This window comes from Gymnodraco acuticeps, unplaced genomic scaffold (assembly GCF_902827175.1).
Source record: "Gymnodraco acuticeps unplaced genomic scaffold, fGymAcu1.1, whole genome shotgun sequence".
NCBI classification, from domain to species: Eukaryota; Metazoa; Chordata; class Actinopteri; order Perciformes; family Bathydraconidae; genus Gymnodraco; species Gymnodraco acuticeps.
In genome coordinates, this window is record NW_022991064.1 from 522,031 (window position 1) to 535,514 (window position 13,484).

The following is a 13,484-nucleotide window of genomic DNA, read 5'->3' on the forward strand; positions in this document are numbered from 1 at the left end:
AAAGGACAATTTCAACCTGATTTTTAAAAATAACCCATTAACTTTTTCATTTAAATCAAGCCCTCAGAATGTGCTGTGTCTGGAAGTATTTTATCATTTTTAATGTTATGTATTAACTTGTTGAACTAAGCATTGGATGCTTGTTGCACCACAAGGGTTGTGAAACGTATTCATCACAAACTCTAAATGTCCTTCACATGTGTAAATACAAGAATATCAATAAAGGGATTCTCAAAATTGTTCCGTGTAAGATGTTTATTTCAACAATTAGAGAAAAACCGTTCAGCTGGTCAGTTTGTAAGAAATCCTTCACAGAGAACTCAGACTGTACTCATATAGCACTTTGTCCAGTCGCTACGTCCTCCTTCACCATCTTCCTGCTGCCTTCAACGCACTGCACCTGAGAATACAAAGAAACTACATTTAGTGAAATTCAAACATTTGTTCTGAGGTCATTATTTAAGATCTGATCTCAGTCCCATATCCGCGAGTTTCATCCAACAGTCCTCTTGTTTTAAATTCATCATAGATCAGGAATGTATGAAATGATGCAGACAAATCTCCTTACATACCTCACAGCAGGAACATGGAGCCTCTGGATCCCAAGGACATCGGATTAGATCTCATGGGCAGATTGATGCCTGCAGGAAGAGAACAGCATTAAAATAAAGAACTGTGGTTGAGCAGTAAGCATTTCTACATAATGACGTGAGGATCTGTTGGACAGTTGAGTGGCTGCTGATGGCATAAGAGGCCAGAACAGTCAAAGACCGACCTTTTATCTGGCATGCACTTGGAGAACCCTAGAGCTACAGACAAGCCCCGGTCCTTAGGATAGCATGCTGCGAATAGCTCATTTTATACAAGATATTTTAAATTACCTTGAAGTGAGACATCCTCATGAAGTCACGGCAGCATCAGGATCAGTGCCTAGTGCTCAGCCATCATGGTCACCTTAACAAAGATACAGAAACTGAGTTTAAATGAAACACCTTTTATTTAAAGTGGCTTAGTTGTTAGCAAAAGTGGCTCAGTTATCTAAGTTGTCTCAATCAGATCATATCAGTGAGGGCAAGTTTGTCATCACAGCCAGAAATCATCAATATTTAAGATTTAGTTTAAAAACATACCTGCAGGTGATTTAGTCATCTTCTTATTCCTCTCTGCATCAGCGTTATCCAACACCTGAAGAAAGAGAGACAGCAGTTAGAGCAGCAATGCATTAACCTTGATTTAGTCTGAAGGGTCCTTCCCTTAGTGTGGCTCAGTTATCTAAGTTGTCTCAATCAGATCTAATCAGTGAGGGCAAGTTTGTCATCACAGCCACTTTATATAGTTGAAATATAACTCAAGATGTTCTACCTCAGACTGTGGGGGAGAGGGATCACTCTGGAGGAGACCTTAGACCTCTCCGGTCACCCTGCTCGGTTCCTACCCCGCCCTGCCATCACTGTAGCCACTTTATTCCCCAGCAGGGAGGAGGGGTACCCCAGTACCTGAACAGGGCATGGGAGATCAGACGAGCTCCAACCTGAAGAAGAAAAGGGCATTAGGCTCAATGACCAACAGAGCTTTGGGGGAGGTACCATGAGGAATGGAATACTCAGGGAGGACCATCAGGACCGGAAGTATCAACACAGAGATTCAGGGGATTGACAGATTTGGTAAAAACATCATTGGTCCCAGAGTAATGTATATACAGTGAACACATTGCACTTTAACTCACCACTTCTCAGATTAAAGCTGGGGCCAACTTGCAGTGCAGGAGTCGATATTCATATAACTCAGAAAGTATCTGCATTTCACTTCTTAATGTTCTTCATGTTTCGCAGACCTGCAGAAAGATGGAGCACAGTAATTAGCACAGAAGACATTTTAAACACATGAAGCTTATGATTTAGTCCCAAATGTCCTTCCCCTTAATGTTGCTGAAACAGTTAATATTTAAACTGATCAGCGACCGTCGGTGGAAGTCTTCTTCTCGGCATCCAGTTGACCGCTCTAAGCTACAGAAGAGCCTGAACGGCTTCGATAGGAGCCTGATGTATACCATTTAGTCTAGACAGAGATAAAAACATACCTGCTTTCTGTGCAGACATCCATGGTTGCAGAGCCCAGGAGGTAGAGCTCCTATTTCAGGTTCAACCTGTAGCAACAGATGAGAAAGTCAGTGCATGCTCTGTGCTGAAAAGGGTAATAGTCAGAATACTAGTGAGCATTGTCACAGTAGCTTTTGTGCAAAACAAAAAGCCAGATTTAAGAGCATCGTTCCATATTTACTAAACGAGGTTTTTGCTAATACAAATGTATTTGTTCAGTCAAGCCAGTGTGTTGAACTGCCGCAGAAAAACATAATGCAGAAAGCATTTGCAGTATAAATGGAGCAGTACATTGACACGTGGTTCACATGTGTTAGTGTTAAGCTAACCTTAGATATTATACCCTAGCATCATCATCATATATTCAGGTGTTTAATTACAAAATAAGGCAGAACGATGTCTGGTAAAACAAATCTACATTAACATGCCAGGATAGCTATTAACTTAAGCTAACTGAACCACGTGATAAGTCAGTGAGCTACAAAAAATGTTAGCGTTAGCTCGTTGGTTTCAGCGCATGTCAGACCGAAATTATCATGATAGAAATACTTATTTTCAGTTCACTATAATCTAAAGGTAGCAAATACACACTTCTGTGACATTAATAAGAATATATTTAGCTTACCGGAGTAGTGAGATGAACTTATTCCTCCTGTTAGGAAGGCTTGAAGCGGAAAGAGAGTGAAGGGAGGGTCCAGTGCGTTTATATAAGCTGGAGCCCGAGCAGCAGAACGCTGATTGGTCCATGCAGATCACATGGACCAAGCATCAGCACGCTGATTGGTCAATTTAGCTCACATGGGCCCTGCTGCATGATGGGATGAGCTTTTTTTACAAGCATTTGAGCGGTAAGTTTTCTTTCTTTTCTCATTTATTTACACGTTAGAACCTGATTAAAACCAACACAAATAACTATTTTAAGATTTCGCCGAACATGTATTTGTTTTACAATGATAAGAAAGAATATATAATGAATATAGAACAAAATATACGCTAAAGTCGAGTTGTAGTGAGCAGCTCGCTGATTGGTTCATACAGGTCACATGGACCCCGCTGCATGATGGGATATGTGTTTTTATAAGCATTTTGAGCGGAACCCTTTGCAGTTTTTTGGATTTATTGTCAATTTGTCAAACAGTAATAACCACATAAAGAAAGGTTTTAATTATATATTAAGCATATATCTGCCTCACGAAGAAGAAGGAAGTAAAGATAGAAATAAACCCCACATCCGGTTATATCCTCTCTACCTACTTCAGAACCACGGACAGCTCTTGTTGTTTTCAGATCACAGTGCAGTGTCATTCTCTAAATAGACAGTTGCGAAATATGACATGGCTATGATGAATATTCATGGTTTGTTTTTAAATATAATCATAATCAGCTGGACTTTAACACAATGTACACAAAGCCTGATTGATAGCGATATGTTGCACATTTAAATATACCTAATTTAAAACAGCTGGACGTAGTTTTCTGGTTTACCCATATATCATGCAAATATTTCTCTTTATATCACTGTTATAATAGTTTGTATTTGGTTTGTTTGTTTTTCTTACAATGTATTTGTTCTGTGTTTATGAATGCACCATTAACACCAAGGCACACACAATTAAGAATTCCTTGTTATGACTAAATAACAGCTTTACATGCGTCTGGGACAACCTGAATTATGTTTTCTCACAGTTTAAAATCACAATAGAGATTTTCTCTTTTATAACCCAGTACAATTGAGGGCTGCATGAGGTTTCTAGTGGTGCTGTAGGTAAACCTGTCACATGATTGCTGCGTCTCTTCCTGGGCAGCAGAGCAGCTTCATGTAAACACGCCGCGCGCACAGGGCTTTGTTTCACACACACATCACACACACATCCCCCCGTATTATAGTCATGCCATGGATATTTTGTGGCAATACCAATTCAGGATAATTTTACTCGGAGATTCCACGGTTGGGAAATCGTCGTTGCTGAAACGCTTCTCGGACGGGATCTACAGTGATGTGGCGGATCCCACCGTGGGGGTAGATTTCTATGCCCGATCGCTTGATATCGAGCCCGGGGTGAAAATCAAGCTGCAGCTCTGGGACACGGCTGGACAGGAGCGATTCAGGTACGAACAAACAGAAATACATTTATATAAAATGCATGTAAGGATGATTATGCACCGAGCAGATTTGTGGTTAAATAATGCAGAGGCCTCATTGGTTCGCTGTGGCTGCTATTGTAAGATACACAATTGAATTAAATTACATGATATGCGATTTCCCTCTTTCAGTGTGATGCAATAAAGAGGTAAAAAAGGGTCAGGGGAAGATTAATCCTGCCTCGGTTTTATGATGGCCTATATAAAAATCGAGTCGCATCATTGCATTTGTTCATGGATGATTGGCAGCCTCCTCACATAGGCCCCATGTTTGATTCCCTGACTCCACTTCAGTGCAACCCAAATGCTCAAATCTAGTTGTTTTATTTTGCCTGTTGCTGTTCTGTTTCATGTGTCCTTGCTGTCACGGATAATTTATTTGAAATGATTTCTCAGTGTGCAAAGGCAGCTCCGCTCTTAGATCTGATTTCTCTTTTGAAGGCAAACCTTCAGAGGGTGTTTTCCTTCAGGCTTCACCACACTTTCATTTCTGTCTGTGTGAAGTGTTTGTGCCATTTAAAACCTCCGTGTGCACAAGCGTGGATTTAAAGGGATCTTTGCGAGACTGGCCTCAAGAGAGGGGGAGGGCAGGTTCCCCAAGGATCCCATATTTACTGTCTGGGTTGTGGTCAATTGATTAACTTCAATTACATTCAGCTGAAATGAAAACGCTCATGCATTTCCAGGAAGGCAATGTCAATATTTTGAATCCCTGTCTTGGAAAGATCTTTAATTCCTTTATTATTGAATCATTATGCATATGAGGGAGGCAGCTCAGTGTGTCAGTGCTGGTCTTCGGATCACGAGGGCATTGGTTCAAAACCCACTGTTCTTTTTGGGTGCTGGGCAAAATATAATGAGATATGCACATTACTTGATGGGTGCTTCGAAGCTACAGGATACAAACAGAAAACATAGACAATGCACTATAACTAGAAGTACTTTTCAATGGGGAGACATATGTTGAAGAGGAGTGGAAAATCCTATAATCCTGGCAATTGGTCATTTAGATTAACGTCTGGTGTAAGTAATTAAGGTGAAAAGGAATAAAGGATTAATCAGAGCTCTAGACGTGGGAAATAATTGACCTCAGAAAAATACACTGACTTGAGACATGACATGACTCACTTTTAGAATTGTACTTTTGTATTTATTTTGAGACTTCACCAAAGACTTCATACTTTGACAAACCCTCAGATTTGACTTGTACTTAACCCTATTGACCTGTGACTTCACATTAAGCTAACTTGACAAATTTGGGACTAGCTGACTTGGGGTGTTTCTCAATGTCGAGGACGCTTCCTTAGTAGGACAAGTCCCTCCGAGTCAGGTCCTTCAGAAGCGATGCAAGAATCCTTCCTACCCTCGGAAAACGAAGAATGGTGGAACGGGCTAACAGGTGTGCAGGTGTGCGTCATATGCGAGGCCCCGCCTTAAATGGAGCGCGATTTCTGCCAAAGATTTGGAAATTGGTCCGTGCGCAAAGCATTGTGGGGATTTTAAGACCACGGAGGATACACATGTGCAGCCTCGAAATTTCCCGCAACGAAGGACGCCGGCCTCGGTAGAATTACAAGCATCCTGGACATTGGAACAGTCCTTCGGCGGGACTCGATGACGTAGTATGCTTGAAATAGTGGCTCTGGAGCAGCCTTCCTTGACATTGAGAAACACCCTTGGATTTATCTCCGGATTAAGTCCTAAATTGGGTTTTTCTTTTATCTCTTAAAACCGTCCGCAGGACAACACACGAACAACTTCTAAAATGCTTGTTTTCTGAATGGAGTTCGGATCGATCAGGGCTAGGAATAATCAAATCAACCCACAGATTAGACTTTTTAAAAAGAACATCAACATAATTCTGCCTACAATTTCTAACATGTCTTCATCTTATGTTCCCACCAGGTCCATCACAACATCGTACTACCGTAACTCTGTTGGCGGGCTACTCGTCTTTGATCTGAGCAACCACAAGACCTTCGAGCACGTGAGGGAGTGGCACAAGGAGGTGAGTGAGCACATCCTGCCGCACCACATGGTCTACATCCTCATCGGCCACAAGAGTGACCTCAGCAAGGACCGCAAGGTGAGCCGGGACGAGGCGGAGCAGCTGGCGGCCGAGATGGGCATCCGCTACGTGGAGACGTCGGCCAAGTGCAATAGCAACGTGGACCGCGCCTTCGAGCTGCTGACCAGAGACATCTACGAGCTGATGAACATGGGCGAGATCGTCACCCGCGACGGCTGGGACGGGGTGAAGAGCGGCCTCACCGCCAAGGTGCTCTACCCGTCCGATGACGACGACGTACCGGCCGCCGTCGCCGAAAAGGGCTGCCACTGCTGACTGAGAACTGTGTCCAAACACTGCCCCCCCCCCCCCCCCTCGTCTCACAGCCATCGAAACCAAGTCACTCAGGCTCAGTGATATCACTTCGTCACCTCGTGCTTCTCTGTGTGGGTTCTTCTTCTGACAACTGGGGGGGTTTTCTAGCCATTGTACATCCCCCAATGTGTATCTAAATAGGCAAGTTGTCTCTGAAGCCATCTGGCGTTACATGAGCTGGGCCTTGTAGGGTTGGGAAAAGAACAGAAAGCATGAAACTTGATCAGATCTTTGGGTTTAGGCTGCATTCACACCAAATTGGGCGTTTTTGACGATGAGAACGGGAGGGTTACTTATTTGGCCACAAATGGACCACAGTTGGCCGACCAATGGTGACATTTAATGCGAAACGCTCCTATGTCCGCAACCGAAACACGCTTCCAACGTTCTCCTTCTGACAACTGGGTTTTTTTCTTGCCAGTGTACATCTCCAAATGTGTGTCTTATACATAGGCAATTGTTTTCTTTTTTAAGCCATGTGGCGTAGCGTGAGCTGAGCTGATTTGGGCCTTGTTGGGTTGCGGAAAGAGTGCCTATGTGAAGAAATATTGGGCGTTTCTGGTGATTTGCATAGTGGCGTTGTTAAAAGGTGAAATGTAATGCCAAACGACTGCTAAGCTATTTACATCTTTTGTCAGGGTTGTACAGCTCTCGGTTGACGCTTAAGTATTTTTTTTGTGACCCTATTTCCGCAACCTAAACGCACTACCAACATTACAATGAATGGGAAAACCATGCATTGTGCAGCAGTGCCTGATTTGGTGTGAATGCCTTCTTACCCAACATTGCTTTCTACGGCCCTGAAACTAAAGGACTTCTGAGTATACTACAATACATTTCATAAAGCACTATTGTGGGTTTCTATCTGTCAAAGTTTGTGCAATGCTTTGCCTGCGACTGTTTGTGACTGTGAAATTGTAAATAATAGTGAAATCTATGGAGGGGAAGGGCCACTGAAAGTATGTTACGTGATGAACAGTGCACTCTAAGTGTCACCATGTTAAATCGATGTGCTCCTCATGCTTCTGTACGTGCACTTACGCCAAACTGACTCAGACCTTTGATCATCCTGTGAATAGATGGGTAATGTTTTTCTAAAGAAAATAAATAGATTATTTCTAGATAAGGTGTATACATAAAGATAGTATTTAGGGTAGCTATAGTATCAACAGGAGCGAGATAGGAAGTGTGTCAGCATCAGTTATCAGACCTTTAATGACTTTATTACGATGTGTTTGACTGAGAACAAACCAGAGTTGTATAACCTGCAGCTCTCTGTAGTTTAACCTCTAACAGCTATTTTGAATGTTCAAAGCTTCATTCACAAAAATAATATTCCATTCGGTCTGAGCTAATGTCTGGCGCCAACCATAGACTGTATCAAATAGAGAGGCGAAGTCCCTCCCCTTCCGGGGACCTCCATGGGCCCTTATTTCGGAAAAAACTCCCCTTGTGTGTATGCACAGCTCTCAACACGCCCAGACTTGGAGTGATTTTCACCTCTTTTTATACTTTCCGCCTCATTCTGAAAGAAAGAAGTGAAATGTTTCAACGTGACGGCCGTCTTGGTGTTGGTGCGAGACGGGAGAGTTCATTGAGCAGTAAAAAAAGTGTTACTTCACAGTTTTACGACACATTTTAATTTTTTGACTTGCAAAATTATCTTTTAAATTGACAAACATCATTTGTGTAATTCATGGCTCAATTCAAACGGGATCGAAAGATAATTGTTCTCTCTCCATTGACTTCAATACATACTTTTTCGGAAACAAGGTCCCATGGAGCTCCCCGGAAAGGGAGGGACTTCGCCTCTCTATAGATGCTCTTTAAATCCAGCTGAGTGGATATGTGTGCTGCTTCTGTGCGCCTTAAGTTGTTTTGGTTCAAATCAGGAGGAAATTCAAGCTTGAAAGTGTCCACCATGACATGTCAGATTATCATGACAGCATATACTCCAAAACCACATGGAAATGTGTTAAACATGGGTATAACAGTCTCAGACCCTCTACATTTGAGCAGGTTTAGCAGAAAATAGGTCATGCACCCTGTATTATTTTGGCAAGAGACCTTTGCCAATCCTCTTTACCCATCTCACACTCGATGTTATGCTTGATAATATATTTGCAGGGCCATAATCATTCTAAATTCTTTAGCCCTTTAAGATTTTGCCAACTTTTCAGTAGTTAGATAAGATCATTGATATGTGTTGGCTCGTCCGTAGCCTAGCATTACGCAGTCAGCTCAGCTCTGAAAACTAAAAAAAGCATATAGGAAGTTACGTGTTAATTTGGTGCGGTAATTGTTACAGCACGCAAAAGTTGTATTGTTTTTCCTTTTTGCTTGGGTACAAATGAAACTAAGAGATTACGTGTGATATTAAAAAAGCTTTAGTCATGTTTGTTGTTTTTTCACTTCACATGGAGCTAAACTAGCTGCTAATCTGCTGTTTCCAGTCGTCATGCTGAGCTAGGCTAGTGCCCTTTGGACTCAAGCTTCGATGCATTGATGAGACTCGTATATCAATCTTCTCACCCAACCCTCTCAAAGAAAGCAAAAAAGTTTGTTCTCCAAAAGGTCAAATATGTCCTTTAAGCGCTCGTGATAATGTGATAGAAGTCATACCTCCATTGACTTGCCGTGATATTCATTAGCTCTAATATAAATCTCCATTTCAAAGCTTCATTTAAAGCTGCTGAAATTCTTTGTTAACTACGTCATGTTGAGTAATCACATAAACTTTAACATGGAGTATTTGGGATTGATCGACTTGTGACAGTGATAATAGCAGCTGTAAGGATCCTGGTCAGCTTCTGCAGACGCTCATAATCTGAAAGAGTACCACGGACTATGGTACACTAGATGGGAACCCCCTCACTCCACCAACTCACCTTTGACTAGCATTTCACCCCAAAACACACACACACACACACACACACACACACACACACACACACACACACACACACACACACACACACACACACACACTGTAAACTGCAAGAGATTATGCATTCTGGAGGTTTTACTTTGCGTTCATGTGACATTGTTTTACTTTGAGTTGAAAAATGCTGTACTGGTGATCCAGTAATACATCCCTTTACTTTTTAAACTCTATGCTTCCTGGTAAACCACCATCCTTTATTGCCAGGTTCAAACAACGTATATATCGTGTTGTTTTGACAATCAGATGTTAACATTTTGTGTTCTTGGCGCAGGTGAGGACTTCATCACATCTTGTGTAAACCAGTCTGACTAATACTACTAACTACCTTTCTCACTTTGTCATCTAAAACAGGGTTTATTGTATTCTATTGTTTGCATTTGTGTGTGCTGTTAGCTAACTGAGCATGATTTGCCATTTCTAAGCACTGTGTTAAGATAACCAATGGGTACATTTGAGGATATCCGTGAGACACCACGAAGAAAGGCTGACTTTATGGGACAGAATCAACTTATTTCTCATCAACTGTTACACCCAGCAATGAGTTGTTCATTAAAGTAATAATAACAGCATTTGTAATCTAACATACGGTGACCATCCTGTGTAAATGACCATGATAATATAGGAGGCCGAAGTCAGTCCAGATCCAGAGTCTCTGTGATCTTGAAGGTATTGTTCAACATTTTGGGAAATATATCTTTGTGTTATCTTCTCTGATATCACTTTTGTACGTAAAGTACAGAAGTGGAGCCAGCAAGTTTGACCGCTGGATCATTTGCTTTTTAATTAATCTAGTTTATTACAGTGGTATGAACCCAAAATAAACAGATTTCGCTGTTATGAATTGCCTTAAACGGATAACAAGTATGCCGAAATAACTACGAAATTATGGTGATTAGTTAAAAAGTCTGAAGTAATGCTTTTTTGCAAGACGACATGCGAACAACTTCTAAAATGCGTGGTTTCTTAATTGAGTTTGGATTGATCAACACCTACATTTGACCTAACAACAGCAGCAAAATAACTTTAAACACATATCTACATACTATGTAACATAATCTCAAGGAAAACAGGTAAGCACGTTTCCCATAATGTTGAATTAGACCTAGTTTGTTTTTTTATCTTGTCCGCAGAAATGATCACTGATAGGGCTTCTCGTACAGAGCCCATTCAGCTCTTCATCCCCCACGGTCACATTTCACAGCTTTACTGAATAATGTCATTTATTTTATATATCATGTATAAGGGGTTCCGCCTTTATTTGACGTGATTTTATTGATTGGTTTAAAAAAATAATAAATAGATGTACAATGAATAATGTTTGGACTCTGTGTTTTTTGACTGGGGTTTGGCGCCCTCTGCTGGTGGAAGACTATCATGACCTAGATTGTGAATAGGTATAAATATTAGCAAATGAGCTGTTTCGGTGGTTATCTTGAAACGTGGGCATTTCCCTCAAAACAAAAAGGAGTTATGTCTTACTACATACAAATCACACATTGCAAACGCATTGAAGGCTAATTCTGACATGATAGTGTCAGCTGCCTTGATTCTGTGTCTTTTTCATTATTTGATGTTTTTAACCTACATAAGATTGATAAGCAGCTGAATTTAGAGACAACGTCTGTCATTATGGCTTCTAAAATATCCCAGCATCATTTACAAAAGCTTATGTTCATGTGCTCGTCGATTTCCCCACATTTAGTGAACGCAAGTGACCAATGAAAGGAGAGCTAAGGATTTCATCTAACCCTGCCCATTTGTTACCCAGCATGCTCTTCGGCAGTCAAACTCCACATACAAACAGGCTTAAATTCCATCGATTCATGACTTAAACCTATATATTTCAATCCATACATGTAAATGAAACATGGTTATTATTGAACAGACTATAAAGCATTTATACGGAATGTGGAAACACACACACATCCAACACACACTTTGCACCGTGAGTCAGGAGCATGTGTCTACTGGTACGATACTGGGTCGTTTCAGAGAATCGTTAAAAAGGGCTTCTGCCGTGCTTGGCACAGGAGGGGTGGGGATAACCAACCCTTCTGCGGAATCGCTATCAAGAGATTTCGGAAGCACAATTTTTAACCCAGGGGCTGCTGGTGATCACGTGTCCTGGCGCCCCGGCATCAAATGTTGAAAAATAAGAAAGTGGAATGTCTGATTAAATTCACCACGCATTATCTTAAGTGACGTGGGCACTATTCTAAAATTACATGTACACAATTTTAACTTTCCGTAAGGACAACAATTGATCGAAACGTTAAGTAGTTTTAATTTAAAGCAACATATATAGTAAATCAAATGTGCAGTGGTATTTCTTAACAGAAACAAAGGTAAACAAATACCATATGCACATGGTTCATGCAGGTTTCACCAACTCAAAAGTAAGACTTTTTAAGACCACTTTGAATAGAATTTAAGACCTATTTCACGGAAAGAAAGTATGAAGGAAAATTGCTATGAAAGAAGAAATACATCCCATAATTACTTACAAAGTAAATGTATTCATGTTCAACATAAGAACGATGACTGAGCATAACAGAACTGTGTTAGCGTGTTAGACAAAAAGTGTGTGTGAGTGAGTGACATGAGCTATATCCAGAGCTCTGCTGCCTTCATGCTGTTGTATGATTGGTGTTTAGCTACGGTATTTAGCGTCCACAGCACCTCCGCTTTTAGGGATGACGTAGACTGCTGCACTAGCTAACGCTACATTAGCAAAACAAACGCTAATTTTGTTTGCAAAAGGTGCAGCGGGCTTTAAACACGTTCGTCTCAACTGGTTTCAACCAAGCACTAAATTCAATGTTTTCCAACCAAGTACGGTTGCACTTACACTTCCCCATATTTATTTTAAAGTAGATTGATTCGAACTTCGAAGATTTCTGACTGCCGCTAGTTGACGCTTGGTTGGTTGCTAGGTTACTAGCTGGGTGTTCTCCGTTAAGGGGCCGGGGGAAACAAAGTTAGTGATTACTGGTTGGATGTTGATTTATTTCAATACAAATTGTTGGGGGGAACTGAAAGGCGTACTAGTTACTTTGCAGCCCGGACATTTCCCCCAAAACACATTAGACGCGATCGCAACGCAGAAGTACCTTTCAAATCCGATCATTTTTAAGACCTTCTAAATCATATTTAAGACCTTTCTTATTAAAAAAAAAAATCATATTTAAGACTTTTTAAGGCCTTCAATTCTGATTATCAAATGTAAGACTTTTTAAGACCCCGCGGGAACCCTGATTAAGCATTAAGGATATCCAAATGAACATACAATGAAATAAGGTAATGTTATATAATATACATGCCAAGGGCCAACACCAATAAATGCATTGTTGAATTAATTATAATTTAAGGGGAAAAAAGTAACATTTGAGTTCAGGCTCACATAAGCCCTTTTTGTTTTCATCTTATCTTTAGACAGAACAATACATTTTCCAGTAAACAGATAATATTTTCCAGAATGAACGCAACAGAAATCATGCCACAGTATTAATGCTTTTCCAGAACAGATGGACAGTGTGGGAGTCACACAAGGACTCCAATTAAAGGTTCTTATGCACACTCCTTGTACCAAAGAAGTGGCCCATGGAGGGTTGAAATGAACATAGTCATACACATTGACCCACAAAGGGGGGGGGGGGGGAGTTGGAAGAAAAACAAAACAAGGCTCTGGGCTGCAGTATTCAAAATACCATGCAATGAATTCACACACACACACACACACACACACACACACACACACACACACACACACACACACACACACACACACACACACACACACACACACACACACACACACACACACACACACACACACACACACACACACACCCACCCACTACATTTTACCAACGACAATGCAGATTCAAGCAGAAAGACACACTCTACAACAATACAT

General features: G+C 41.0%; 1 protein-coding gene, 1 long non-coding RNA gene and 4 other non-coding genes across 6 annotated transcripts; 2 read left to right on the plus strand and 4 right to left on the minus strand.

Annotated features, from left to right (window-relative positions):
• Positions 1-240: 240 nt before the first annotated feature.
• Positions 241-2,775, minus strand: LOC117559952. The gene is made up of 8 exons (XR_004571079.1): positions 2,725-2,775; positions 2,081-2,146; positions 1,727-1,834; positions 1,363-1,531; positions 1,131-1,185; positions 882-954; positions 573-641; positions 241-400 (listed from the first exon to the last, which is right to left on the minus strand). It is a non-coding gene; the product is annotated as an uncharacterized LOC117559952 (long non-coding RNA).
• Positions 465-535, minus strand: LOC117560009. The gene has a single exon (XR_004571098.1). It is a non-coding gene; the product is annotated as a small nucleolar RNA SNORD99 (small nucleolar RNA).
• On the minus strand, positions 715-845 carry LOC117560004. The gene has a single exon (XR_004571093.1). It is a non-coding gene; the product is annotated as a small nucleolar RNA SNORA44 (small nucleolar RNA).
• Positions 1,906-2,043, minus strand: LOC117560001. The gene has a single exon (XR_004571090.1). It is a non-coding gene; the product is annotated as a small nucleolar RNA SNORA16B/SNORA16A family (small nucleolar RNA).
• Positions 2,776-3,712: 937 nt separating the features above from the next.
• rab42a (RAB42, member RAS oncogene family a) lies at positions 3,713-7,745 on the plus strand. Its single transcript, XM_034236682.1, has 2 exons — positions 3,713-4,208; positions 6,147-7,745. Exons 1-2 carry the CDS (start codon positions 3,994-3,996, stop codon positions 6,583-6,585), a joined length of 654 nt encoding a protein of 217 aa, XP_034092573.1. The 5' UTR covers positions 3,713-3,993; the 3' UTR covers positions 6,586-7,745.
• Positions 7,746-11,569: 3,824 nt separating this feature from the next.
• LOC117560006 lies at positions 11,570-11,703 on the plus strand. The gene has a single exon (XR_004571095.1). It is a non-coding gene; the product is annotated as a U11 spliceosomal RNA (small nuclear RNA).
• Positions 11,704-13,484: the final 1,781 nt, after the last annotated feature.